Raw genomic sequence first — 27,878 nt, forward strand, 5'->3', positions numbered from 1 at the left:
TTGTCTGGTCAAGGCACATATGAGAGTTGATGCTTCCTGCTCCTCCCCCCTTCTCTCTCTCTCTCTCTCCCCTCTCGAAAATGAATAAATAAATAAATAAAAAGATTAAAAAGAGAGGCAAGAAGGCTGCCCTGATCCACGGCAGGCGGGCTGATCACCAGCTCTGCCAAGCGCAGGGCAGCCTGGGCCTTCCTCTCTCTGCCTGTTGAGTGGGAGGAGCCAGGGCCCCTCAGAAGCATACAAAATAAAATAGACCACATATGCCATTGCCCTCGGTGGGGCCATTCCGCCTCACCCGGTTGCCCTCGGAGCCCATAGTGCCAGCATGATCCCCTGTGGAGCCGACCTCACCCCAGGAACACAGCATGGCCCTGAGGGACGTCCCAGACGTGTGCCTGCCACTTCCCAGAGCTTCCTGAGACGCGTGCCCAGCCCAGCAGCTGCTCGCCGCAGGGCTCTGCGTCCCCCAGTGTGTAGAGGGGCCCGAGAATGGGGGGCCGGCTGCCCGGCCCTGGTTGGGAGCACCCTGAACCTGCCCGCTGGTGGAAGCCGTCCCTGCTGTCTCCATCAGTGACCCACTTGGGAAAAGGCCAGCTCAGTAGTGCTTCCTCCGTGGGACACACGGGGTAGTGGGCGTTTTTAAGACTGGCAGGGTACCATCCCAGGTTATGGGGCTCTGCACCGGCAGCAGGCTGGCACCTGCTCTGGGAGGGCGGTACCATGTGGAGCAAGAGGAGCGGCTTTCACAACCCAAGCTCCGTGGGGACTGAGTGCCCTGTCCCTTTCCCTCCATCCCTGCTGTCCCTCTGGAGCAGAGCCAAAGGCAGAGAGGGTGAGCGGCTGTGTCTGGGAACATCAGAGAGACGTGGGGGTGCTCTGCTGTGGGCCCCCACAGGGCACTGGCTGGCCTGTCCCGCCGCCCCGCCAGCCCTCTGGGGGTCCCAGCCCACCAGCAACAGCCGGGCTCCTCCGACACCTCCCGGCCCCCACACCCCCTACTCACTGGGTGTGGGGCAAAGGCTCCTGGGACCCCCCGTGCTCGTGCATTGTCACCAGGTTGTGCAAGGCCCTGGCACACCCGAGACTGGGTGAGAATTTGGGAGGCTGCCAGCCCAGGCCTGGGAACCGGGCTGAGAAGCCTGGGGGTGTGGGTGGGGCCATCTCTGGCCGGGCCCACCTGGGAGAGGCCCCTGCTGCAACGCTGAGTGCCAAGGGCAGGCTCTGGGTTCACACTTTGCCCAGTATCCACGGGGCCAGATCCTCCGTGCAGGGGGCAGATGGACAAGAACCCTCTTATGGGCAGTTACAGAGGGACCGAGGAGCCGGGGTACCTGGAAGGAGGCAGCTCCCGCTGCTCCTGGGGCCCAGCAAGGACGCTCAGGGAATGTGGGGGGCAGGGGAGGGAGGCCCAGACCCACGGAGGGGCTGGGCCCCGGGGGTGGGGGGCTGCCCTGCTGGTCTGCTTACAGTCGGGACAGAGAACTGGCCGGGGGATCAGATACCTGATTTGTTCCAACTGGGCCTCTGACAAGGGTGAAGCTGCCCACTGGCCTTGGAGAACCACACCCGCCATGCCTGGGCCTGCCCTGCCCATCTCACAGCTGCCCCGGCAGGGCCAGCCCCCACCCACGGGGCACAGGGCTGCGTGGGTCACTCACTCCCACTCTGGGTCCCCGGCAAGTGGCCTGGATGGGCCTAGCTTACAATGGGTGGTGGGTCAGGGCCTCCAGGCAGACCAGGGGCTAGAATGAACCCTGCTGCTGGGGGGCGGGGGGGGGGGGGCTCTGAAAACCAGACAGCAGCCAGGAGGGACTGGGAGGACAAGACAGATGGTCCTTGCCTGGAAAGTCACACAGGACTCTGTGTGTGTGTGTGGGGGGGGGGCTGCCTGGAGGAGGCGACTCCAAGCTTCAAGAATGAGAAGGATTCAGACAGAGGAGATGGGGCAGAGGTTGTCTGGAGGAGGGACCATCCCAAGCAGGCAGGGAGGAAGGGCAGTGGGGGGAGGGGAACTGCTTGCCCTCCGCTTTGGGGCTTGGCTCACACACTCCTGCTTCCTGGGGACAGACTGGCTGTGTGTCCCACACCCCCAGGGTGCTGATGTCACCGCCCTTTGAACCAGAGCCTCAGCCAGACTCTCCACAAACACATACCCACAGTCCTGAGACCCAGACAGACCCACCAGAATGAGGCTTTGGGGACCAAGGGGAGGTGTGGTCCCAGAGAGACTTTATTGTCACTGTCCGGCAAAGAGGTTGAGGCTCTGTCTCGGAGACATAATGAAAGACAGTCCCAGCAGAGGGCATCTCAGTCAGAACCATGGGGTGGGGTGCTCCGATCCCGGCAGGTCACAACAGGAAGGAATAGCTGATGCCACAGAGAGACAGCTTCAGGTTAGACACCAGGCAGCACTTCCTGAAATAAGAGGTCTCCTGAGGCCTTGGGCAGAAAGACAAGCCCAGGCACCTGTCAGTGGGGCCCAGCTTTCATCAGGGAGGGACCCAAGGACCAAACAAACCCAGCAAGCCTTGAGAATTTTCCAGAAGGCTAGAGGATGGAGTGGGGGCGGGGGTGTCAGTTGGATACTGACCAGCACAGCCTGGGAGTTAGGCAGGGGCACCCAGCCCATTGGGGGGTAGGGGGTGGTCCTGGGGTAGGTGTGTCAGGGTAGGCAGGACACACAGCAAAGGCCTCTGAGCCGAGTCCCCTCCAGCCGTGAGGACCTTCCTGGCCATGGCTGGGGCCCTCCAGTGCTGTGGTAGGGTGTCAGCGGAGGCAGACGAGACAGAACCCAGGAGGCCTGAGGTGGCTCTTCCTTCAGGAAGCCCTCTCTAACTCCATCTCCCTCCAGCACTTTCAGCTTCCCCTACACAGCGTGTGCCCGCCCACAGGAGGGGCACTGACCTAACGCAGCCTCCTCCCAGGACTTGCCCGGGACACATTCCCCAAGCTGGATTCAGCCGTAGGGCTGGGAGTGTTCAGCCCTGCTTGGGGGCACTTACCGGACCCGGGGCCAGGACCCCAGCCCCACCTTGGAGCCACTGCAGAAGAGTCACCACCTCCAGGTTCCCGGCAGCTTCTGCCTGTGGGAGGGAGCCCGAGGGAGGAGCTGCCGCAGGGTCCCTGTGCAGCAGCCTGGCCTCTACCACACCTTCCCCCACTCAGGACAGCCTCCCTGCCTCCTCCCGTCTAAGCACACAGGACTCCAGGTCTCCACTCTCCTTGTCCTCACACCCAGGGGCCGGGACTGGAAGGGAGACAGTCTCCCCTCCACTCCTCAATGTGCAGTGTATTCACCAGGGGAGGATGGGCATTTGCGGGTGGGGCAAAGGAAGGGGGGAGCTTGTGAAGCTGTCAGGGAGGCCTTCCTGGAGGAGGAGGCTGTTGCCTTGGAGAGGGCAGTGGAACGCCGGTGGCACTCACAACAAGCACGGCGCTGCGCCCGTCGTAGCCCGGCCGCCCCAGGTCGGCCCCTGCCTGCCACCACGCCTGCAGGCCTTCGCTGTCAGCCCTGGATGCCAGCCTGGGCGGGGAGCCAAGGAGGGGAAGCCGTCAGGGCCTGCTGGGCGCCCGTCCAGTCCATCTGCCCACCTGCCTGTCCGGGGTGCCCGCGGTGTCTTTACAAAGCCAGCCCCAGACGGCTGACCCAGCAGCGCTGGGCCCTGGGGCAGGAATGCCGGAGGGGGCCTCCCGGAGTCTGGTTTCACCCAGTGGGGGTGACGGTGACTTAGGTACCCACACATCCATGACGAGCATGCAAACACGTGCATGCACACACAGGGCATGCACGCATGGGCGCACGCACACACACGCCCCACCTGCTGAGAGCCGCCTGCCAGTTTCACATTTCACAACACGGCTTTCCCTGGGCAGGGCCCACGGAGGCCCAGGAAAGTCTGAGGCAGACCCGTGGTTCAAAGAGGACACTGAGGGGTGGGAGCCTGGACCCCTCGGGCTGCATGGAGGGGCCTTGGCCTCCTACCCTGGAGAAGAAGACAGCAGGTGGGCAAAGAACCTTCCCAGGCCCTTCCCAGGGTTCTCCTCGGCCGCCCCGCCTCTCGGGGGCCTGGTCAGGGAAGGGCCTGTGCTAGGTGTGCTGGCTGGGCGGGGAAGGGCTGTCCGCCAAAGCGTCCATCACGACTCCACTCCTGGTCAGGAGCAGCAGCCGCCGCCCCTACAGTGGCGCTGGGCAATTCCTGGGGTGCACCTCACTGGAAAGTACCCCAAGACTCCTGCTGCCTCCCACACACACTGGACCCCGGGAAGGGTCAGCCCAGGGCCCCCCAGTTCAGGCCAAGCAGCTCCCGTATGGCCTGGCGAACCCCTCTGTCTGCCTCCGTCTGTAAGGAAGCCAGCCAGGCCCCGCTGGGAGGGCACCCCCGAACTAGCCGTCCCCTCAGAGCCAAGACCAGCGTGCTGGCCGGGCACACAGGTTCAGCCTTGAGCCCCTCCCTCCCGGGTCCCACTCCCCACCCCCTCTACCCCATGTGAGAGCCCACCTCACCCTGTCTTCCCTGAGAACAGTGGGCAGAGGGCGGGTCAGCCAGCAGGATTTGCCCCCCACCCCCACCCCGGGCCGCCCAGGGACACTGAAGACCAGGGTTCAGTGGAGGAGAGAAGCTAGGGGCCAGTGGGGTCTTCCCACCCCACCTCCTCTGTGGCCAGTGGCCTCCAGGACCAAGGGAAGCATTGCTGGCACCAAGCCACAGGGGGTGAGATGAGGGGCAAACCTCAGGGTCTCCTCCTCCACTCCCAGTCATCCTGAAATCTCACCATGTCACCCGTCCCCTGGGCCGGGGGCTCTGAGTTTCGGGACACACACCCCAACCACTTCCAACACCATCACCCAGCGCCCTCTGGCAGACCTCTGCCCTCCTGTCTCCTGCACGGCCCCCTCAGCAGGGGAGGCAGCGCCAGGGTGTCCACCGCACCATGCGGAGGGGTCTGGGGGCTGGAGGGAGGGGCTGAGCTCTGTAGCCCTGGCCTGCCCTCTGCCCAGCCCCCCACCAGCACCCTCACTGGGGACCTCCAGGCCTGCGCCTCCCTGTGCCTGTCTCTCTCTGCCTGTTGTGGGGTCATTCGGGGCCGCTGTGAAGTCAGAATCCCATTGGCAATGGGCTGTCCTGCCTCTGAGGCCCCCTCCCCAGCCAGCCTCCCTCCCTGCAGACCTGGTCCCCTTCCTAGAGCTCCAGCCCCAGGCCCCCCAGAAAAGCAAGATGTGCCTGCAGTGCTCACCTGCACAGCTCCGTGCCGGCATCCTCCAGGTCCTGGGTGGACAGGCCAGCCCCGGCTGCCCGCAGCAGCCTGATGACCCCTTGATGCCTGCGGTAAGAGAGGTATGCTGACCTCTGACAGCGGGGCTCTGGGTCCTGTGCACGGGATCAGGAGCCCACCTGCCTCAGACCAGGGTCCCACGCCCCCCACTTGTCCAGGACACCCTGGCTCTACAGGGCCAGCCCGGTCTGGGGCAGCCCAGCACCCAGCCCCACGCCAGGGTGTCAGTCAGCCCTGGCTGAGACGTTCCCCCATCCGCCTTTCCGAGGTCTCCCCTGCCTATGCTGGGGGCCCTGGCACTCCGTGAGGACCCAGGGACAGCCCACCTCAGAATACAGTCTCCCCACCGAGCTGCCCAGCCCCACTGTGCACCACCACCCCGGCCGGGGCTGAACCTGGGGAAACTGAGTCAAATGGGTCCAGACTCTGCCCTCGGGGGAAGGGAGGAAGTGAAACCCGAGTGGACCAATGCAAACCCGGTCAGGCTGGCGCAGAGCAGGGCCTGGATGTCTGCAGGTGTCCGGAGGCCGCGTCTGTGAGCCAAGCTAGGGTGAGGGGGCCGTGGGAGCAGTGGGGGGGGGGTTGGGCTCAGCAAGGCCAGGGCCGCACAGCCGGCAGCAGTGGGGGACACCGGTCCTCCGCACAGCCACAGACCGACCCCCTTTCCCCACACTGTCAGGGTGGCCACCTCACCTTCAGGGAGGCTGGGGAGGAGGGGGACCCCAGGCCTTGCTCCCCACCCTCTGTGCCAATGAGCCCTGCTGGTGAGTGGCCCCTCCGTGCCATTCCAGGGCACAGGAGGGCTGGGGAGGGGAACGAGGCCGGGGAGACCGGTTTGGGGGGTGTTGTAACAGCCAGGTGGGGGTGAGGGGTGGGACCTGGGTGGGATGAGCTCACGGCACTGCCCGCCCATGCCCCAGAATGCACTCTCCAGCCAGATCACCCCGGTGCCCAGGTGCACCCTGCAGAGCTCCTGCCCTTCCCCCACAGTCAGGCCTGTTCTGAGGGTTCCGCGCTCGTGGGAGCCTGGGAAGGAAGGTGGGACCCCATTGTCCTTGTCTAAGGGCGATACACCCCACCCCAGGGCTCCAGCAGAGGAGGGCACCCTGGGCTTGACCTTGACCGTCTGGTGGCACAAGCACACACACATCCTCACTCCCACCGTGAGACTCATGAGCACCTCCTCCCTGAAATAACCTGGGATCCCGCAAGCCGTGTTCCCGCCCCTCGCCCCCCGAGAAGTGCCGAGGGGAGAGGCCAGCGTCTGGGGCTGTGCAGATCCTATGACAAGACCGGTTCTACCTCTGGGAACAGGAAGGCTCCCCAAGGACGGAGAGCAAAGCTGTGGTCCCCACCCCTGACACACACGTGTCCTGCGTGTGCGTACACACACACACATACACAGCCCTGGGCACACGCACAGGCAGCGGGGCAGGGACACCCGTGGGCCCGCCCCACCCCGCCTGGAAGGTGTCCCGGCAGGTTCTGTGCTGGGCAGCGCGTAGAAGAATGCGGGCTGGCGTTCCCGCATGCCGGCGTTCCCGCTTGCCCCGTCCACCTGCCGCCACCCCCTCCAAGCTGGGACTGGCCATCAGAGCCGGTGGTGTTGACCCTCAGAGAGATCCCGGGCCCGGGGAGGGCACGCGGGCGTCCACAGGCCCAGGCTGGCCACAGTGAAGGGGTCAGAGCTGGCGAGCTCCTGACGCAACCAGCAGCCTGTGCGTGCTTTATCTGAACACTGAACCTCACCCCCCCCACAAGGTGCAGCCCCCAACAACTGCATGCACGTCAAGAAGCCCCAGCAGAGGCCTCCGAGTGACCCCGGCCCCGGCCCTGGCCGCAGAGCAGGACACCCCCGTCGCCTCTCCGCCCAGTGTCCTCGGCCCCTTCCTTTGAGAGGAGCTCAGCAAGTGCTCAGCTCTACGAGACCCCACCGGGCACGCCAACCACACCTCAGCCCGGGGCCCGCCTTGAAGAAGCAAGTGTGGGCCAGCTTGGGCAACCCTTATCACTTCTGTGCAGGCTGGCCATCGTGCCCACCCCAGCCGGATATCTGACTGCGCAGCCTGCCTTAGAACACCTGCCCCGTCCCGTCCCGGAGCTAAGCTGGGGCTCCCCCCTGGCCCCATGCCCGCCCCCCAGGTACTCAGAGACAACCTGGGGAAGAAACCGGAGATCCCTTTTGCTTTGTTCATAAGTGGTTTTCTTTCCTCCCCAGGGTCTTTCTGGGCCTGCCTGGCTCAGCTTGGAGGTTACCTCCTCCTCCAGAAAGCCCTCCCCAGGCCGGGGATGGGCAAGGCTCTAAGAAGCGAGTGGCCTTGGCCTCAGGAAGCTGTGTGACCACAGACAAATCAGCAGCCCCCTCTGGGTGGCTCAGTCCCAGCCCACCCCGTGTGTCACCCCTGCCCAAATGTCTGACAGATGCAGAGCCCCCGGTACCTGCCCCTTAGAGCCAGCAGCAGTGGGCTGAGGCCATCCTCATCTCGGGCGTTCACGTCCAACCCTCTCTGCAACAGCATGGTGACCATGCCAGCATGGCCCCTCCGGGCGGCCACGTGCAAGGGAGTCTGACCGTTAAAGTCCTCCAGGCTCAGGTCACTGCCCTGGAGTGACGCAAGGACACGTCCCTGACTGAGGGCCAGGGAGACCACAGGGAAGGGGCAGGAAGGGCTGGAGTGCGCCCTGAGGGTGGGGCTGGGCACAGCCGCTGCGCCTCCCTGAGCCACCACGAGGCCCCAGACCTGGCTGCCCAGCCTGGCAGACCAGGGCACAGGGGAACTAGTGGGACCCAGGGAAGGCTGTCCTCCCCCCCGCCCCGAGCCTGGCATGGCTGGGGCTGATCCCCAAGGTGGGGTGAGGGGCTCACCAGCTCTTCAAGGGCCTGCAGGGCCTCCAGGTCCCCAGCGTGGGCCGCGGCACAGGCCAGGCTGGGTGCCAGGGCCTCTCGGACAGCGTCAGTCTCCTGGGTGGGGGATGGTGGCACCCTGGGACCATGCCTCTCCTAGGGGTGCTCAGCCCCCCACCCAGGGAGCCAAGTCCAGGACATGAGGCCACCATCTGGCTTTGTCCTCAGAGCAGCTGTGTGACCAGGGCCTGCCACCCACCCTTTACCCATTTCTTGGTTTGTCTCCACCACGTTCAAGGACGCAGGGACATAATTACCACAAGGCACTGGCGTGGAGGAGCCTGGAAGGACAGCCAGGCCCCTCCCCTGGAAACAACCCTGCTTCACAGGGTCTCCCAAGCCCCCACCCAGGACTGGGAATGGAGGAGGCTGTCAGGAGCCCCTCAAGAAGCCAGAAGCCAGGGGTCCTCGCAGAGGCCCCCAGGGGCAGCCGTGCCCCTATGGCCAGGCCTGATGACAAAGCATATAGCCACCCCAATAACAGGCCACACACGTTCCGGCCTCCCCTCTGACCACGACAGGTCCGTTCCCACCCCGTGCTGTCCTGAGGGGAAACAGGCACGGGGCGTGACCCAGGGCAGCCGGGACGCAGTACGCTCTGCTGCCCGAGCCCCGGGCCAGGTCTGGGTGCATGGGTGGTGGGGGGGGGAGGGGGGAGGGACCAGGAGGCCCCAATCTCCGCTGCAGGCCGGGTCCAGCCTGAACCCCTCACCCCAGACCCTAAAGCATGTCCTTGTTGGCTCCTCTGCCCTTTCTGAGCAGCCTGGCTGAGGTGGGGCAGGGGCGCTGGAGATGGGCGAGGCCGTGGCCTGGAGCGCTGGCCCCAGACCTGGCCCCGACATGGTCCTCAGCTGCCCCACCCAGTGACCGGCCATGCTCTGCACACTGTCGACACACTGCAAGGGCTCCCCGAGCCTGCCCGGGCCCCTCCTCGCTTGCTGCTCCGTGAACCCCTGCAAATTACCCCCCGCCCTGCTGTGGACCCAAGCCCAGAACCAGAGTGAGCCAGGCCCAGCACCTGGCCGCACCTGGTGGTTTTCTGCTCGTGCCTTGGGACCACGATGGCCAATGGCCGAGGCAGGTGCCCGGCGCCCCCTGCCCCCGCCATGAGACCCGCCCCATGCTGGGCAGTACCTGGCTCAAGCTGAGGAGCTGGGCCAGCCCCAGGCCCCGCGAGCTGCTCCGAAGGGAGGGCCGGCGCCCGTCCGCCTCTGGCAGGGTCATCTCTCCCCGGAGGTCCCTGGCCAGCAGCTGGGGGAGGAGCACAGGAGAGCCAGGGCCCCAACCTGGTGGCCCAGACCTGCCACGTGGCCCGGCATCCCAGGGGGACGAGCAGTAAGGGCCGCCCTGGGCCCGCGACTCCAGGGTTTGGGCTCCGTCCTTCTGGCCTACGTGCGGTCCAGGCCAGGTCCCCGCAGGACAGCCCTAGCCTCCATCTCGACTGGCTCAGGGTCCCAAGGCCTCTGCCCAAACAGAGGGCCTGGGGCGGGCTGTGTCTCAGGCCTGCCTGGGAAGCATGGGGAGGGGGGGGTATCTGGGAGCAGTTTGGGGAGTCTCAGGGTGTGCCAGACCCAAAGCTCCCTGACAAGGAAGAAGGACAAGTGAGGACTAATTTCAGGATCAACAAGGGGTGCAGGAGCACAGGCCCCAGAGCTGGCCTTCTGCACCATGGGGAGCCCCATCTCCCTCCCACTTTCCAAACCCAGACACGCACCCCCGGCCTGGGCCCAGTGTCAGCGAGTCACACCCCCCGCACACCCTCAGGACCCACTGACACGTGGCCCAAGCCCGTGCCCGCAGCCCGCGGGGTCCGCACCTCCTTCCTCTCGTCCAGGCTCAGCCCGGGCTGGCCCAGCACGTAGGACAGCTTGGCCAGGGCAGCCTCAGACGTCATGTCGAAGCCGGAGACGATGCCCGCTCCCACCGTGGCCTGCGGGGAGGGGGCAGGAGCAGTCACTGAGGTGCAGGGTCCCAGCCCAGCTCACGCTTCCCCCTCTCCAGGCCTTGGCCCCCCGCCCCTACCATGCTGGCCGCATAGCCCGAGGTCACAGTGCCCTGCAGGCAGTGGGTGCAGTTGAGGATGAGGAGGCCCCTCTCGGCCGCCGCCCGCAGCTCCGCCAGCAGATCAGGCTTGGTGGGGCAGTTCCCAGAGCCGAAGGTCTCCATGACCACACCCTTCAGCGGGGGCTGCAGGAAGGCCTGGACCTGCGGGACCAGGAGGGGATGGTGAGGGAGGGCCTTGGCTTCCCTCTGCAGCGGCAGACCGGCCCCTCCGAGTGTGGCCTGAGGCCGCCAGGCTGCCCACGGTGCGCCCAGGGGCGCTGTGCTGAGAGGGCCCCGTGGGGGTGCCCCGCGAGGCTGCTCCCCACCGAGTCCTCCCCAGGGGACTCCCTGTCCCTTCTAAGTGTGGGAGGCCACAGCTGGAAACGGGTCAGGGGCCGTGCGGGGAGAGGGCTGCCCACCACCCTGCCCGGCCCCAGCCCACCCGCTGGTCACACCACAGGTACTCCTAGCAGCTAATATTTGGGGGGAGGACCTTGCAGTGAAACACATAGGCAGGGTGCCCCTATTAGAAGCCCATGTCCCAGAAAAAGGCGAAATGGGGTCCCAAAGCCTCTGGGGAGGTGGGGGCACGTGCGGGTTCCAGGCATGAAGCACGCTCCACAGTTGTTCTCCGTGTGCCTGGGCCACGGGTGATGGGGAGGGGGAGGGCGGTAGTGCCGGGCCAGCTGTGCCGGCACGGGGGAGCCATGGGGGGCACGGGAGCCATGCAGGGGCGGCCAGGGCGCCTCCTTACCAGGGTGGCAGGGATCCCGGGGTAGAGACGCAGCAGGCCCACGTCACGCTCCATGCTGCTGTGCACCAGCAGGCGGTCCTTCCTGCGGACCTTCCGCACCAGCTCCCGATTGACTGCGGACAGAGGGCCAGTACGGAGCTGCGAGTGAGTCGCCTTCAAGCCGAGACCCCAGCCCAGCTCCTCCGCGCCAACCAGCCTCCCTCTGGCGTCTTCAGAGCTCCGCGTGGTTTCCAGTTCACCCAGCCTCCCGACTCCCAGCCCCGGGCTCACGGATGCTGGCTTGTGCTGAGCTCTACTGGGGGGTGGGGTGGAGGATTCCCAGGGACAGAGGCCTGCAGACTGCAGAGGTGGTGGTGCAGGCAAGGCATTCGAGGCCGAGGGAACAGCACATGCAAAGGCTATGTATCAGGCACAACAGAGATGGCAGGATCCCAAGGCAGGTTTGCTCTCCTGGACCCCCGGAGAAGTCAGGGTGGCATTCTCAGAACAGCCAGCCTCACCTGCCCAGGACTGGGCACCTACCATGTGTCAGCCAAGCAAGTCAATGAGTGAATGAATGAATGAATGAATGAATCCTATGGACTCCTCACCTTTGGGGAAAGAAAAGCCTTCATCTGATTCACCCCAAAGTCTCAGAGGCCTGACATGTGCCCATGCCATCCCCACGCCAGGGTGGATCATGGTGGATCCCAGCCCTGCGGATGGAGGGGGCAGACACTTGGGGGTCAGTGCCCCTTGAGCCTGCCAGGCAGAGAGCTCGCCAGAGGATCAGTCTCTCTCTAGTCTGAAGGCCTCTGCACTGCCAGGACCGAGCCACAGGGGGCGCAAGTAGAGCTGGGTGGCAGGTCCGGCCTGTGACCCTCAGGAGCCCAGTGCCCGGCATCGCGTCCACCCCTCAGTCCCTCAGCAGGTTGGACCAGCAGAGGCGGAGGTTGATGAACCCGCCAGCACTGATCACTGTCAGAGCCTGTCCACAGGTGCAGGTACCACGGAGACTCCCATCTGTCCCAGGGAAACTGAGGTCCAGAGAGGGGAACAGCTTGGCCTGAGGCCGCCCAGAGAGTCGGGTGCAGAGGCAGACGGGAACTAGGGGGCATCCAGGATTCCCACCCAAGCCTCCTCTCCCCCCCCGCCCCCCGTGCCCCCTGCTGCATCTGCCAGAATAATGATTCACACATGATAATAAACTGAGGAACATTCCAGACTCCCAGACTGGTGCAGCCCTGTAACATGGAGTTGGAGGGGGTGGGGCGCGCTGGGGGATGGGCCACAGGGAGGACATAGACTGCCTGAGAAGGCCACCTCCCTCAACCAGGGTGTCAATCAGGTGTCCTTTAATTTAGAACCCTTTGCCCCAGCTGGGTGAGCAGATAAGACGGCGCCGTGGAGGGGCTGACACCACGGGGGTTACGGCTACAGAGGGGTTTGCAGAGACAAAGGAAAAGGACCTGCGCCACCCATGGTCGGCCCACCCCCCTGAGAGCCCATGGAACCCAAGTCCTGCCCAGCCAGGGGCCACGCGGTCCCACAAACAGAGCGCCTAAGGGGAGCTTGAGGCCAGGGCTCCTACAAAGAGGACGTGACTTCCTAGGCTGCCCGGGGCAGACCACGTGCTGTGGCCACTGGGTGGGGCCAGGGCCGGCAGGGCGGGGCCCCGGCCCACCACGCACCCTCCTCGCACGCTCAGCGCATCGCTCTCCAGCTGCCTTGCTGACACCCTCCTAGCCCAGGCGTCCCTCAGCCCCCGCAGCCCCCTCCCCAGGGCCCCCGCCAGCCACACCCTGAGCAGAGCTTGGTGTTTCTCAACACCGGCTGCCTGCCTAACCGGCCAGGCCTGGACAGGCGGGGCCCGGTTCTCACACCCTCACGCACCCCAGCCAGTGGGAAGCAATCCGGCAATCGTGGGCCCGGGGGCCAGGGGCCTCTTCCCCGGGGCCAGCCGCCTCCTTGCACCCGCCAAGCTGCTGGGCCTGGCACAGAGGGCGTCCCTGTGCCTGTGGCCTGCCTGGGCTTGGCGAGACACAGCCAGAGGCCCTGGGATCCAGTGAACTCCTCCGCCTGCCAGCAGGCTTCGTCCCCAGAGGCTCCACTACTGAGCTCCAAAAGAGGCGTGACGCAGTCCCCATGGGGGAGGGGGCCCCCACCCCTTTCTCTCCTTAGCTGTGCTGAGCACTACGACCCAGCATGGGCAGGGGAGCCAATCCATCCGACAGCGCCAGCACATGTGCCACCTCCTCCCAGAAGCCTCCCGGACTGCTCTGGCCTTCAGCGAGCAGGGAAACCACCGCCCCTGACCCCGAACCCTGGGTAGGCTGCACACACATGAGGTGCGCTGAAGTGTTCTGGGCCCCATGCCCACCGGAAGGCACTTGGGGGAGCAGGCTGGTAGGCTGGGGACGGGCAGCACATGTCAGAGCACCAGGAACGGGACTCAGTGCTCGAGGCCAAGCCAATGCCTCCCCGTGTGGCCCTTCCCCCTCTCCACCTTGGTTTCCCACTCTGGGGTCTCCTCCTGTCCTGGCCGCCTTGGCCTGGCAGAAAGACGCAGGCAGCCAGGGTGCCTGATCCCACGGCTGTGTGTCCTGCCTTGGGGTCACAAGGCTCTGGGGGGCTTTCATGGTCACATGACCAGCCCATCCACCAGGAGAGAGCCTGTTTCTTCACTCCAAGACCCCCAGGGGCTTGTCCCAGGCTGGTCTCTGGGAACTGCCCTTTCCAGAACCCCCCCACACACACACACACATACACACGTTCCACACTGGCCCAGGCAGGAGCCCACGGGGGCCAGAGGCCGCCTCCGCTGTTCCGAGGGCTGGACACTCCCGTCGGGCAGTCCAGCCAGAAGAGCCACCTGGGTCCTGCGCACCTTACAGAAGCAGCCCCACCCAGAGCAAGGCTGCAAGGCCCCAAACGACCCGAAAGGAAGGCTGGCTCAGCCAGGCCTGGGCTCCCCACCCCCAGCTGCCCCAGACCCTGCCCCAGACCCTGCCCCAGACCCTGCCCCAGACCCTGCCCCAGGGATCTACGCCTGGGGGTGGGGTAGGGGTGGGGACCGGAGTTTCAGGGCCCCTGGCTCAGTCAGGAAGTAGAAAGACACCAGCCAAGCTTGGGGCTGATCTTGACACATCCGAGCCAGGCAGGGGGACAGCAAGGCCGCTCCAGAGAGCCCACATGTCACAGGAACATGCAGACATTCCTACTTTCTCGAGGCGGGGGCTTCCAGGGTGCTGGGTAGGAGTTGGAGGAGCTGGCATGCCCACCTTGGACCCAAAGTAGGGCAGGGGGCCAGGGAACAGCCAGGAGACAGTGAAAGACCCCACAGGAGTGAAGACAGAAGACTCCCCCAGGGCCACTAGGGTGGCCTCAGTCTGACCAGGCCTGGGCTCGTGGCCCAGCAGCCTGGTCGAGAGAGCAGCTCCCACACCCAGGGCAACGGGCGGGCTCCCACTCAGGGGGCGTCTCAGGACACGTGGTCTGCTGGAGACACAAAGGGTGCTGGGCTTCCTGCCAGGCCCAGGGGACAGAGAGATAAGGTCCCAGAGACAAAGTCACACTGCAGGAATCACATCCCAGGGGACTCTGGTGCATGGCAGAGCCACCGTCACTGACAGGGACTCCCGGGCAGGGGGTCATATGGCCTGAGGGGGACACACGAGGGGCAAACCACCCAACCTGCTCCTCCTCCGGGCAGACGCCCAGCCTGAGCTGGGGTGACCTGCTGGGGCCTTCCACGTGGCAGCCCACCCGGCCTCCCCTGTCTGAGAAGCCCCCTGGCCGAGCCGAGCCGTGCTGTCCCAGGTCAGGGGAGCACCCTCAGCCTCACAGTCTCTCCCCTGCATCCCCCTGCACAGGCCCACGGGCACCTGACCCGCTGCCCAATCACCCAGCTTACTTGAGACATCAGCGCCCACCACGGCCAGAGGCGGCAGGTTAGGAGAGCAGAAGGCCGAGAAGCGGCGCGTGTCCACCTTGGTGACCCGGGTGCCCCGAAACAGCTGGTTCTGGAAGAACAGGCAGACCTGTGGGGGCGGAGAAGGACAGCGGTGTGAGACCAGCCTGAATGCAACTTCCGTGAGCCCCCCCCCCGCCGTGAGAGGGCCCCCCTCTGCTGTGAGAGGGGCGAGGAATCGTTATAAATGACTCCCGTGCCCCACGAGCCGGGGAAAGACGTTGAAGAGAGTATAAAGCCAGCTCGGAACGATGCCCGAACCATCTGATTTCGGGGAAAGGTACACACGTGTAACAGAAGGACCTGTCATCGTGGAGGGAAACACCGTGGACTCCTAATGTAGCGTCTCAGGAGGGAACTGCAGGTGACGGTTCCCCTGCTGCCTTCTGTTTCCGGATTTTTTTTTCTAGATGATGTGTATGTCCGTCCCTTACAGGGCGAAGGGCAGATCTTAAAACCCAAGCCCCTGCGCACGCGCCGGTGAAAGGTACCTCGGGGATCACGTACTGGCCGGCCATGAGCAGCGCCCCCAGCAGGTTCTCCCGGCCATCGCTCCACAGGGCGCGGATGGACACCTAGGAGAGGCCACAGACAGGAGCTGAGGCCCCGCCCAGAGCCCCCCACCGGGCTGGTGGAGGAGGGATCTGCAGCATCTGCCCCAGGTCAGCGACCCCTCCTGATGGTCCTGGCCAGGCCATCCCCCCCCCCCCCCCCCGCTCTCCTTGGCCAGTCCCCTCACTGGGGGGGGGGGTCTAACGAGGGGCCTCCTGCCCACTCACCCAGGGACCACACCACTGCCCGGGCCCAGCTCCTTGGACCCAAGGGCACCTTGCTCCCCCCGTGCCCCAGGCAGGGCCAGCACTTGGCCGGGCACAGACAGCCTGGCAGCCTCCTCTAAGCTGCAGGACTGAGTGAGAAGCCAGCACCCGCCGGGGCCCCAGCAGCCTCCCCCTGTGCTAACGGGAAGGCCTGACTGCCCCGTGGAGCCTTGGGCCCCAACAGCCAAACCTGACTGTTACCTGGGCACCGGTGAGGATCACGGGCTTCTGCAGGTTTTCTAGCACGAAGGAGAGCACCGAGGCAGCGAAGGCCATGGTGTCGGTGCCGTGGATGACCACGAAGCCGTGGTACTGCTCATAGTGTCTCTGCAGGAGGGGTGGGGCGCCCAGGGCTCAGGCAGGCCGGCCCTCAGCACTGCCAGTTTCCTCCTGAGAACAAAAGCCTGGTCCCTTGGCCCTGGCCGGTTGGCTCAGCGGTAGAGCGTCGGCCTGGTGTGCGGGGGACCCGGGTTCGATTCCCGGTCAGGGCACATAGGAGAAGCGCCCACTTGCTTCTCCACCCTCCCTCCTTCCTCTCTGTCTCTCTCTTCCCCTTCCGCAGCCAAGGCTCCATTGGAGCAGGGATGGCCCGGGCGCTGGGGATGGCTCCTTGGCCTCTGCCCCGGGCGCTAGAGTGGCTCTGGTCACGGCAGAGCGACGCCCCGGAGGGGCAGAGCATCGCCCCCTGGTGGGCAGAGCGTCGCCCCTGGTGGGCGTGCCGGGTGGATCCCGGTCAGGTGCATGCGGGAGTCTGTCCGACCGTCTCTCCCCATTTCCAGCTTCAGAAAAATACAAAAAAAAAAAAAAAGCCTGGTCCCCTTCCCCCACCACCGGAAACAGAAGGAAAGGGCCCCAGATGCAGACTGAGGTCTGGGGTGGAGGCGGGACCCTGGTCATTGGAGGCACCCCCTTGCTCTCGGTGTCCCAGGACGGCCTCCTTCCTTGACCCCTGGGGTGAGCCCACTGTGCTGTGGGTCTTCGGGTCTTCGGACATTCCCTGAGGACAACCAGGTCCCCCTCTAGGCTTCCTATAGTGTCACCACCAGGCGATGACCAGCTAGGACTCTCAAGGACACTGGTCAGTGGGCGACCTGCCAGAACCCAGCTCAGTGCTCCCAACAGCCCCTTGCTGAGTGACAGTCTCCCCCAAGGCAGCAGGAGCCATGGGGGAAGCAAGGCCTTGAGCCTGGAGGCCCAGTGGGTGGGCCAGGCATGTCCACAGCAGTGGACAGGAGGCACAGCCAGTGCTGGGAGCCAACACAGGTGACCTGGGCAGGCAGGCAGGCGGGATGCTGACGGGCATACTGGGAAAGGGTCCGTCCAGGCACAGCTCTCCCAGGCATGCCGGCCAGCTCTGCAGGAGTGAAGGTGGCTGCAGGGACCCCCTCCAGCCACCACCTCCTGGAGGGTGGCCAAGACTGAGCCCCGGGACGGTTGTGAGGGACACAGTTACAGAATCAGGACCATGATTGAAAGACAAACAAGCCCTCTGGGGAATGGCAGAGCTGAGCCACAGGGCAGGCTGGGGCGCCATCTGCTGGCTACACAGGGCTCGGCCACAGGCAGGGCCACCCAGCTCCAAAGGCCCTTCATGAGTCCTGTGGTGGCTGAATGGACCCCGCAGACAGTACAGCAGTCCTGTGTGCTCAGCCAAGTGGCCAGGAGCCTCAAGGAGGGAAACTGCCCCAGACAATGGTTGCAGACATGCCAACTGGCAGCTGGTGACCCCATTTACAAACATAAGGGCCAGGCTCAGGGTCACACACTGTCCCAGATGCTTACAGTGGAGGGGGAGTGGTGAGGCCCATGGAAGCTTTCTCCCCCAGGCAGAAAGAGACAAGCGCGTGACTGTGGCCCATCCCCTCAGCTGCCACGGAAGGGGGGCCTGTGTGACCAGCCTCTGGGTAGCAGGGGGAGAAATGGCCCTGGAGGATGGGAGGCCCCCTGAGAAGCCAGGACCAGAAGGGTGCAGGTGGGGGGTGGGGAGAACAGAGAAGACAGCTGGTGGAGGGCGCTCTGGCCACAGGGAAGGCGTGTATGCAGGATGTTGAAAGCCACCACACATCCTTGTGGGGTCCTGCACCCTTTTATGGGTCCTAAGTCCACTAAGACCATGGCTCCAGGGTGGCACGGGGTGGCCAGAGGGGAATGACCCAGGTGCGGGGCTCGTTAATCTGCAGGGGAAGTATCACACATCCCGGCCCAGTATACCAACTAGGACAAACCACCCGTACAAACAAACCAGAGCCGCTGACTGGGCAGTTTCCCCTCCCCAGAAAGGACGGGGCCCTCAACTGCCCACCTTCCTCTTGCACAGGGTAAAGGGCCTCAGAGGCCCTGCAGCTGGGGTGTCCCCCGAAGGCGCCACACTTTTCCTGAAGCTGCAGACCGCACCCCAGCCCCCAAAGCGCAGGTGAGCTGCCCTTGCCCCGCCCACTAACCCAGCTCCGCCCACACCAGGCCCCGCCCCCGGCCCCGCCTCCACAGCTCCGCCCAGTGCGCACAACCCCACCCCGCATTCCCCAGCTACCTCAATGGTCTGGGCAATCTGAACCCACTCAGTGATGGTCATGTCACTAGAGTCAAAGAGGGGTTGGCACTCCAGCACCGTGTAGATGACCCTCTGGTCTGGACTGGCTGGCCTGAGGGAAGCAGAAGGGCAGCTCCCACTCTGACCCCTTCTCCCCGGACCACCCCGTTGCCCTCCGCCCATCAGGGTCCCTGCACTCAGGGCCTTGTGTCCCCGGGCTCTGTACATCCACAGGCCCTCGACATCTTGAGTACAGGGCCCCGCCTTCCTTCCGCCCAGAGTCCCCAAGAAACAGGGACTGTGGTTGCTGAGAGGGACCAGGGACAGAACAGGAAGGACTGCTCCTGAGCACGGTCACCTTCACACCGCCAGCTCAGAGGGAGGCTGGGTCCAGCCCTGGATGAGCCAGGAGACGACCAGGGAGGAGGGTGGCTGGCAGGAGGACGTCAGTGACCAGGAGGGTGATTCCTCATGCGGCCTGCCGTCCATGAAGGGCGCCAGGTGGCCTGGGCCGAGAGCCAAGAACCAGGGACCCTCACACTGCGGGGAGAAGGGGCCAGCTGGGCCACCTCCCCTTTGCTGGTGGGCACCTAAGGCTCTCTTAAAAGGGGAGCTTTGGTCAGTTCTAAAGCTATGGAAGTGGACACTAGTGACAGCCTCCCGCAAATGGTTTGCCTAGAAGTCCTGAGAGACCACAGCCTGCTCGATGGCCCTCCCCCATGACAGCTGGCCGTCGCCCCTGCCAGAGACCCTGGAGACACCCAGACTCACGGCAGCACCAGGGTGTCCTCAGGGAGGCCACAGGCCCGGGCGTGCTCCTCATCGTGAAACATGGGCAGTGTCCTCAGGACGGCGGCCAGGCCCTCCCCAGGGACCAGCACTGCAGACAGAGGTGGGGAGGGAGGTGTCAGAGGCTGGCAGCCACCAGCCCCTCCATTCTGTGCTGGCCACTTACGACCCTGTGCCAGAGGCCAGGCCTGGACAGGGATGTGGGGCAGGGACCAGGGTTGGCTCAGGTGAGCTCTGGGCCTCAGGGAAGTCAGAGGCCGAGCAGACAGGCCTGCAGCTGCCATGCGGTTCCATTTCCAGGTGAGCCCACACCCGCAACTGAGGCTCAGGGGCACTTGGCGCTCTGCAGACTTTTTCTCATGTGCCCATTCTTCTCCCCCGACATCCCAGAACTCCCACAGACACGCTGTTGGCTCTGCCAAGAAGTCCTCTGCCCCTGCCTTCTTCTGACCTGTCAGGTGCTTCATCCCAGCTTAAGGTACCACCTCCAGGAAGCCCTCCTTGATGTCCAGGCCCTAGTGCACTTTCCACATGCCCTCCAAGGCCCTTGCACCTTTGCTGGACTATGTGTGACCTTTCCAGGGTCCAGCCCAGGCCTTCTGCCTGCAGCCTCCATGTCCCAGGAACATGCCTCTACAGAAGCCCTGGCAGATACCATGCTGAGTTCTAAGAGGACCTTAAAAGGTCACAGGTGTGTCTCCTGGAAACCAATGACTTCTCAGCACAGGTTCCCAGAAGGAATGCTGCCTCAGGGCCCCAGCCTTCTGTCCCACACTGCTCGCTACAAGCACCATGACCTTGGGCAGGCAACTGACTTCTCTGGGCAGTCACTCTCACTGAGGGTCTGCTAGGCACCTCCCATGTGTTTGGCTGTGCTGAGCACCCAGACACAACAGCAAGGACAAGCTCCCCCACTGCCCCCCTTCCCAACAGCAAATATCCTTGGCTGAAACATGTCAGACTTCAGGACAAGGGTCCGTGGTTGCTCCTGACAGGCTTACTCCCAGCCTTCAAGAATCTACTAGGGGACCGCTGTCGCCGAGCCTCTGACTTGGCCGTCCCTCACCTGACTCGGGAGGACTTTGCCGGGAGGCCTATTTCGGTCTAGCCGCGGTCCGGGTGCGTACTGCCGCAAGGTGCGCTTGACCTTCCTTGCTACGGCGAGTGTGGCCTGAGCTAGGCCGACCCAGCCGAATTTTGGATTGGCTCCTGGTTATGGAGCTCGTCTCTCAGCCTGTCGCAGAGGAGCGGGGCCATTCGAGGGTTGGGGGTCCTCGTCTCCTGGCCCTGGGGCAGCCCGCAAACCCAGGCCAAGGAGCGTAAGAGGATGAGGTACCGGGAGGGCTGTTGGTCGGCAGGGCTAGACTGCTACGACCACCACACCCAGACCGCCGGACTGCCAGCGGCTGACGAGTGTCTCTGGTAACACATGTGTGGGCGGCACAATTTTTCCCAGACCAGGGCAGGCAAAGAAAATAGCCGAAAGGATAAAGTTAAGTCTTGGTGGATTGGAATGAAGATGTAAGTGCAACGCCACGACCACCAGTTTTCAGCTTTTATTTTTATTTTTATTTTTTCTGAAGCTGGAAACGGGGAGAGACAGACTCCCGCATGCGCCCGACCGGGATCCACCCGGCATGCCCACCAGGGGGCGACGCTCTGCCCACCAGGGGGGCGATGCTCTGGCCCTCCGGGGCATCGCTCTGTCGCGACTAGAGCCACTCTAGCGCCTGGGGCAGAGGCCAAGGAGCCATCCCCAGCACCCGGGCCATCTTTGCTCCAATGGAGCCTCGGCTGCGGGAGGGGAAGAGAGAGACAGAGAGGAAGGAGAGGGGGAGGGATGGAGAAGCAGATGGGGCGCTTCTCCTGTGTGCCCTGGCCAGGAATCGAACCCAGGACTTCCGCACGCCAGGCCGATGCTCTACCACTGAGCCAACCAGCCAGGGCCGTTTTCAGCTTTATAGATACTGAATTACCTAGTGCGGTAGCGGGAGTACTGTAATAGACGGAAAACAGTTTCAGAGGAGTCCTGACTTTGAGAAGATGAACATTCACAGGTGGTGAATTGGAGCCACAGGCTCGAGTATTTAAATCTGAGAAGCAGAAGTTACATGTGGAAAAATTATAAAAGCTCCTGTTAATGTCCAAGAATGTCTGGTATGAGCAAAGGTTGGAGGTGTTGCCTCTAAGTCATCAAGAGGGCTTTTGAGTTGTGTTTTGTAAAAATAAGCATAAGCACTCTTCAAGGGCACGAAAACAGAACAAATACTACTAGGAAGTAAAGTGTGCAATCTTTCATTTGTCCTGGTGGAAACTGGGTTAAAAAAATGAACCAACTGGTAAGCATTAGGGATTTTCAGTTTTCATCACACTGATGTGTTATCTGAAAGTTATGTTTGAGAAGTGCTTCTTGTTTTTATCTCTTCGTTTTAAATTTTACACTGCTATGTATCTCTGAGAAATCTTGTCTTTGGCAAGTCATTTTAGGTTTTGATTTGTTTTTTTAAGCTGGAATTTTATTACACCCCTCGGCCATATACAGCAGGGAAATGAAAGTTAAGAAATGAAGTTAAGAGATTAAAATGTTGTTATGCCTTACAAGAAGGTATGAACTGATTTTGTTATGCATAGCATAGTAATCAGCACACAGAAAAGGGATTTGACCAGAAAATTAGTAAGGAAGAATATTTTGGTACTTCACTGTCTTACTTGTCAGTGACATTCACCATTACAAATACAAGTTGGAATGTAGAAACATCACTGGAATATGCAAGTGACAATGTATTAAACAATAAATTGTTTTAAATGTTAAAAAAAAAAAAAAAGAATCTACTAGGTGTATCAGTCCCCACTGCTATGTAACAAGCTGCCCCAAGCTGGGCTGCTTATAACAGTATCCATTGCTATCTCACAGTTCAGGAGGTGCCAGCTGGGCTGTGACCTCAGTGGAGGTGCTGGGGGCAGTGCACCCAGGCTCACTTGGTGGTTGGCAGGACTTGGTTGCACACATGAGCAAATGTCCTTGCTACCTGTGCCCCTCGACCAGCTTCCCCCAGGCCCAGGGCCCTGGCTCCATCTTCAATGCCGGCAATGGTGGGTCGAGTCCTCACACTTCACACACATCTCTCTGACCCCACTCTGACTCATCTTTCCCCTAAGGGGCCTGGAAGCCCATCTCCTCTGGGGTAGTGTTCTCTCCTTCCCGCAGGGTCAGCAGCTCCGCTCGGCCCTGACCCCTCAGCTGTCCACCCCTCGCCCTCCACTGGGTGCATCTGCTTGCTTCAGCCTTGTTAAGTGTCCTGGGAGCTTAGCCTTAAGACCAGGGACAGTATTTTCTCTGGTCTCTGCCATCTGTAAGGTGTACTTACCAGGGTGCACCCAGGGGCCAGCTGAACAGACTTGGGGTCCAGCCCTGAACTGTCCGGCCATGCCAGCCCCCAGAGGAGTGGGTTGCCCTGAGAGGTCCTGGCCCAAATGCGTGGGGCCTTTGTCATCTCAACCTTTGTTGTTCATCAGGGCTGGCAACACAAAGGCTTGCTTCTTCCACTTTCCTGCTTCCTATAAAAGGTTCATGGGTTTGAGTCATGACAGATCCTACCATCAAAACCAGACAATGGGCCCCAGCCGGTTGGCTCAGTGGTAGAGCTTGGCCTGGCGTATGGATGTCCCGGTTCAATTTCCAGTCAGGGCACACAGGGAAGCGCTCATCTGCTTCTCCACCCCCACCCCCTCTCACTTCTCTCTCTGTCTCTCTTCTCCTCCTCTCCTGCAGCCATGGCTCTATTGGAGCGAGTTGGCCCCAGGCGCTGAGGATGAGGATGGCTCCATGGCCTCCGCCTCAGGAACTTAAAAAAAAAAAATGGCTCTGGTTGCAACAGAGAAGGGCCCAAGATGGGCAGAGCATCGCCCCCTAGGGGGCTTGCCAGGTGGATCCTGGTGGGGGCACGTGTGGGAGTCTGTTTCTGCCTTCTCTTCTTACTAAATTAAAAAAAACAACACACAACAACTGAGGACAGACCCTTTTAACTGGAAAAAACTTCTAAACTGAAAACAGAAGAAATCCTTTTCTTAGAAAGCTCTCCTATTGATATCATAACTAGTCACTCAGATTCCCTCCAAAAGATCGAAGGACAGAGATTAGAACAAAAGTCCAAGCCCATCCAGACCACGTCCTGCTCACCTCCCAACGTGTGAAAATCAGGACATTGAACACTCAGCTGCCTGAACTTCAGAAGAAAAACAAGAGACAAAGAGCCGGCAAAGTCCTACAAAGACAACCTAAAACATTACGTCCTGAGAAGCCGGCTGGGGAGCTGTCGGGAGATGGAGGGACACGGACAAGATGGACAAGAAATGTGGGCTCCAGCCCTGGCTGGTGGGCTCAGTGGTAGAGCGTCGGCCTGGTGTGCAGGAGTCCCGGGTTCGATTCCCGGCCAGGGCACACAGGAGAAGCGCCCATCTGCTTCTCCATCCCTCCCCCTCTCCTTCCTCTCTGTCTCTCTCTTCCCCTCCCGCAGCCAAGATGGCCCGGGCGCTGGGGATGGCTCCTTGGCCTCTGCCCCAGGCGCTAGAGTGGCTCTGGTCTCAACAGAGCTACGCCCCAGATGGGCGGAGCATCGCCCCCTGGTGGGCATGCCAGGTGGATCCTGGTGGGGCGCATGTGAGAGTCTGACTGATTGCCTCCCCGTTTCCAACTTCAGAAAAGTACAAAAAAAAAAAAAAAGAAGTGTGGGCTCCACTTCAGTCACCGCCAGGGTCCTGCCCACTGCTGCCAGCCCCCAAGGAAACGATAACCTACAATGGCAGTGGCAATCATGAGAAATGTTCCCATGAGATAAAATCATCTTTAAAAGCGCCCTCGAATGTCCGAGCTCCCCAAGTGAGCAGACAGAGGGAGACGGAGGTGTGGATGGAAAAGGAGGGTCACACACTGAACCTGACGAGCTCAGGGGAGGCCTGCGTGGTGGCCCCGACGAACCCTGAGACCGGAAGTGACCACGCAGGACGGTCTGACCATAAAAATTCCTAAGTGCAAGCAGGTCTGGTCACAGCAAGTCGCCCCCACCCCAGGCCCGCAGCTGCCTGGACAAAGGTCGGCCTTCACCTTACCTGAGCCTGCCTATGGCCTTTGACATCTAGGATGACTGACCCTTGAAATGTCACAGGAATCTCCTTTACCAGACCCCTCAGGGCGCACCCTCCCACCAGAGCAGAGGCCACAGAGCCCCCCCTTGTTGTCTTGCCCCCCAGCACCATCTCCATGTGCTGTCGATGTCAACCGTCCGGCCCCCACCGATGTAAAAGAAGTTACCATATTTTTACTCCATAAGATGCACTTTTTTCCCCAAAAAGTGGAGGGGAAAATGCCCGTGCATCTTACGGAGCGAATGTTCATTTTTTTAGCTGCTGCGGGTTCCCGGACAACTAGAAGAGTATTTGAACATTAAAGTCTCTTCTCATTTGTTAATAACAGCGCTAATGGTTGTTAATACTGCTGTTGAGTTTACATTGTTGAAATATCATTGTGGCATATTTTATTAAATATTTTAACATCATTTGGCTCAGAATATTTTTTTTTTCTTATTTTCCTCCTTGAAACCCTTGGTGCGTCTTACGCTCAGGTGCGTCTTATGGAGCAAAAATTACGATACGTGTCTCTCCTTGTTACTCTGTACCCAACCCCAGAGATTCCCCGCTTTGCTTTCTCCCGCCTCCCTAACCGACCAATAGCGCATTCAGGTGACCCCTACCCCCACCGCCACGTCATGTGCCCTCCGGTGGTTCTGATGTAGAACATCAGCTGTAACACTGCCACTCTCGGGAGCATTTTCTCAGTCTGCTGAGGACCTCAGTTTGGCTCAAGTGAACTCTCAGACCGGCTGCGGCGGGACCTCCTTTCATCCACAGCTGCGTTCCTTGGCCAGCAGAAGCTGACAAAAAGTTGGAAATCCTCACAGCAGCCTCTTTGAAAGATTTCTTTAAAAGGACTAGAGAAAAATTTAAAAAGGGAAGAAATACCTAAGAGAGGAAGACGTGAGTCCTGCCGCCCGGTCCACACATGTCCCTGCTCTCAGAAAAGACAGAACCAGAGCCTGCACTCAGGTCACTGTCCCTCTGAACCTTGGCTTTGCTTTCGTTCCCACAGACAGGCCTCTGATTGAAGGACCTGCTCGCCGGCACCACAGGCTCAGCTTTGGGAGCCCACCCGCAGCCTCCCCACACGAGACCCAGCTCTCTCGGAACCGCACTTGGCTCCAGGCCCTGAGACTGTCCCGTGAGGTGTGGACCCATCCGCTAGCCCACTCCTGGAAGGTGACTCTTCCCAAGGACTGTGGGGGCCTCAGGACAGCCACCCTGGATGGCCTCTGTGCCGTGCGGATCTCGCTTTGAGCTAAAGGAAACTGTAGGAACAGGAGAGAGAGAAAGAGAGAGAGAGAGAGAGATGCCTGCCCTTCCCTTAACTACTGAGACCTTAAATCAAGTGCCTTAATAAGAGATTATCAGAGATCACCTCTTGACCTATCCATAAGGCAGGACAAACTTCTATTTACTAAATGCCTGCTCTTCTTATTGTCCTGCAAGACCCTTCGGAGCCTGCAGCGCACCTCACCTGTCCCTAGTTCAGGATGTCTGTATGCCACCTTCCCCAGGGTCTCCCGCCTGTGGGCTCTCTGACTCTCTAGTATGCGGGGTCCCCATCCATACACACATATTAAATGTGCTTATTTTCTTTTGTTAAAAACAAAATATTGGCCCTGGCCGGTTGGCTCAGCGGTAGAGCGTTGGCCTGGCGTGTGGGGGACCCGGGTTCGATTCCCGGCCAGGGCACATAGGAGAAGCGCCCATTTGCTTCTTCACCCCCCCCCTTCCTCTCTGTCTCTCTCTTCCCCTCCCACAGCCGAGGCTCCATTGGAGCAGATGGCCCGGGCACTGGGGATGGCTCCTTGGCCTCTGCCCCAGGCGCTAGAGTGGCTCTGGTCGCGACAGAGCGACACCCCGGAGGGGCAGAGCATCGCCCCCTGGTGGGCAGAGCCTCGCCCCTGGTGGGCGTGCCGGGTGGATCCTGGGGTCGGGCGCATGCGGGAGTCTGTCTGTCTCTCCCAGTTTCCAGCTTCAGAAAAATACACACACAAAAAAAATATTGTTCTGGGTTTTGTGATATTCTTGGCTTTATGTGATTTTTCCTCACCATTCTAAATAAATATCCATTTTCACCCCGAAGTCTGATTTTAAATATTGTATTATTATTCTTCACAAGGGCTTCCAGGTTTCAGGCCCTGCAAAACCAGAGCCTGCCCTGCCGGGGCCATATCCCTGGACCGTGAGGTATCTGTCAAACACAGTCCTCTGTAAGGGATGGCTGGTCCCTAGGACATCGGGTCTCCCTCGACCCACCTGGAGCTTAGTCCATACAAATGTGAACTTGTTAGCAAGTGGAACCATGTTCAAGAGGGAGGTCTAGGCCGGGGACATAGATGCCACAGTGTGGTGACTGACAATCAGCTGCCAAGGTCACCTGTGGTCTCCCAGGCCATCTGGAACCTCTGGCTGTCTGGCCCAGAAGCTCTGATCACCCCAAGGCAGGTGGCACCAAAGTCTGATGCCCGGAGCCTCAGGGTTCCTCGGCCACTGACGCTGCCAGCCCGCTGCTGGGGTGTTGCCCATCTTTGGGATTCCTGTTTCCCTTGACCTGTGACATCTTCGATGAATCCAGGGAGGGATAAGCCAATGGGTGTCCCTAGCTGCCACCCTCCCTGCCCTCCCCTGCTGTCCTGACCTTTGGCAGGGCAGGGATGTGTGGCTGTGTACCCTGTGGGCCACTGTTTACCAGCAGGTGCAGAAATGCTCCCAACAGTGGCAATCCAAACAGCTTTGCTGTGGCCAACACCTCCTTCCTCACCACCCCCTCAGTGCCCTCCCTGGGGCCGCAGCGCAGGTCACGGTGCCAGGCCAGTTAATCATTGACACCGACACCAACATGGTTGGAACTCCAGGGCAGGTGGGAGTTCAGAGGTGTCAGACTCTCCTCAGCCATTAACACAGCAGGGAGGAGGGCAAGGCGGGGGCACACTACAGCTGCTCATGGGTCCTCCCAGCCCCTCAACACCTGCCCACGGCTTGTTGGTCCGGGGAAGGGGTGAGACAGGTGTTCTGGGGGCCAGCAGCGCATCCTAGGGTTCTAGGTGCTGGGCCCCAACCGCTGGCAGCGCACTCCGCCCTGCCCTCCAGCTGCAGGCGCCTAGCAGAGAGGGCACCGGGTGCGGCTAGCGACCTCGGGAAGGCCCGGCAGCGCGAGGACCATGCCGTCCCACCCCAGCCCATAGCGACTCACCTCCGCGCTGGCTCCGCATTCCGATGGTGCCCCCGGTGTAGACGGCCAGGAGCCTCCGCTCGGGCTCCACCGCGCGCGCCATGCGGGGTCACGGGACCAAGGGGACCAGAGAGGGCCGCGGGGCAGTGTAAGGGGTGCGGGGTTCCAGGCGTAACCACACTAAACTGCGCAGGACCCCAGGGGACTTCGGGGGGACTGAGGGGAGGTGGCCGAGAGTGTCCAGGGCAGCCGGGAGGGAGGGGCGGGGCTTGTTAGGAGGGGCGGGCCTCCTCGGGGGCGGGGTGTAACTGCGGAGGCGGAGGGCAGCGCCTGCGGGGACAGGCGTGGGGCTGAGTTTGGCCCGAAGGTGCTGGAGAAGGTGCTGCTGTGGAGGCCCCGGCCAGTCCAGGGCAGGACCAGCAGGGCGGGAGAGGCACCTGCTTGGGGAAGGGAAACACTGGGGGCGGGGCCTGAGCCCCTCTGGCGATCCCAGCGCCCACTCTGG

At 62.0% G+C, this 27,878-nt stretch overlaps 1 protein-coding gene across 7 annotated transcripts; it reads right to left on the reverse strand.

Annotated features, from left to right (window-relative positions):
• Positions 1-2,194: 2,194 nt before the first annotated feature.
• ASPG (asparaginase) lies at positions 2,195-27,624 on the reverse strand. Of its 7 annotated transcripts, none has more exons than XM_066274859.1 (17): positions 27,395-27,624; positions 19,045-19,153; positions 18,274-18,385; positions 15,945-16,070; positions 15,417-15,500; positions 14,869-14,995; positions 10,977-11,089; positions 10,202-10,384; positions 9,996-10,109; positions 9,314-9,430; positions 8,141-8,236; positions 7,714-7,877; positions 5,751-5,807; positions 5,236-5,322; positions 3,424-3,523; positions 3,003-3,083; positions 2,195-2,415 (listed from the first exon to the last, which is right to left on the reverse strand). In XM_066274859.1, exons 1-17 carry the CDS (start codon positions 27,474-27,476, stop codon positions 2,395-2,397), a joined length of 1,773 nt encoding a protein of 590 aa, XP_066130956.1. In that variant the 5' UTR covers positions 27,477-27,624; the 3' UTR covers positions 2,195-2,394. The 7 variants fall into 7 exon arrangements, 4 of the variants coding, with proteins under 4 accessions (XP_066130956.1, XP_066130957.1, XP_066130960.1 ...); XR_010731176.1 differs by lacking the exon at positions 2,195-2,415 and adding an exon at positions 3,819-3,983 and having other exon boundaries at positions 3,057-3,083; XR_010731178.1 differs by lacking the exon at positions 5,751-5,807 and having other exon boundaries at positions 7,718-7,877.
• Positions 27,625-27,878: the final 254 nt, after the last annotated feature.

This window comes from Saccopteryx bilineata, chromosome 4, assembly GCF_036850765.1.
Source record: "Saccopteryx bilineata isolate mSacBil1 chromosome 4, mSacBil1_pri_phased_curated, whole genome shotgun sequence".
Taxonomy (NCBI): Eukaryota; Metazoa; Chordata; class Mammalia; order Chiroptera; family Emballonuridae; genus Saccopteryx; species Saccopteryx bilineata.

What these genes read in the sequence shown, in the direction of transcription:
- ASPG (XM_066274859.1), bottom strand. Translation starts at nt 27,476, where the DNA reads ATGGCGCGCGCGGTGGAGCCCGAGCGGAGGCTCCTGGCCGTCTACACC. An exon ending in GCCTGGACGAGAGGAAGGAG is followed by an intron (nt 9,431 to 9,995) that starts GTGCGGACCCCG and finishes CTCCTCCCCCAG; the next exon opens with CTGCTGGCCAGGGACCTCCG. An exon ending in TGCAGGCCCTTGAAGAGCTG is followed by an intron (nt 7,878 to 8,140) that starts GTGAGCCCCTCA and finishes GCGTCACTCCAG; the next exon opens with GGCAGTGACCTGAGCCTGGA.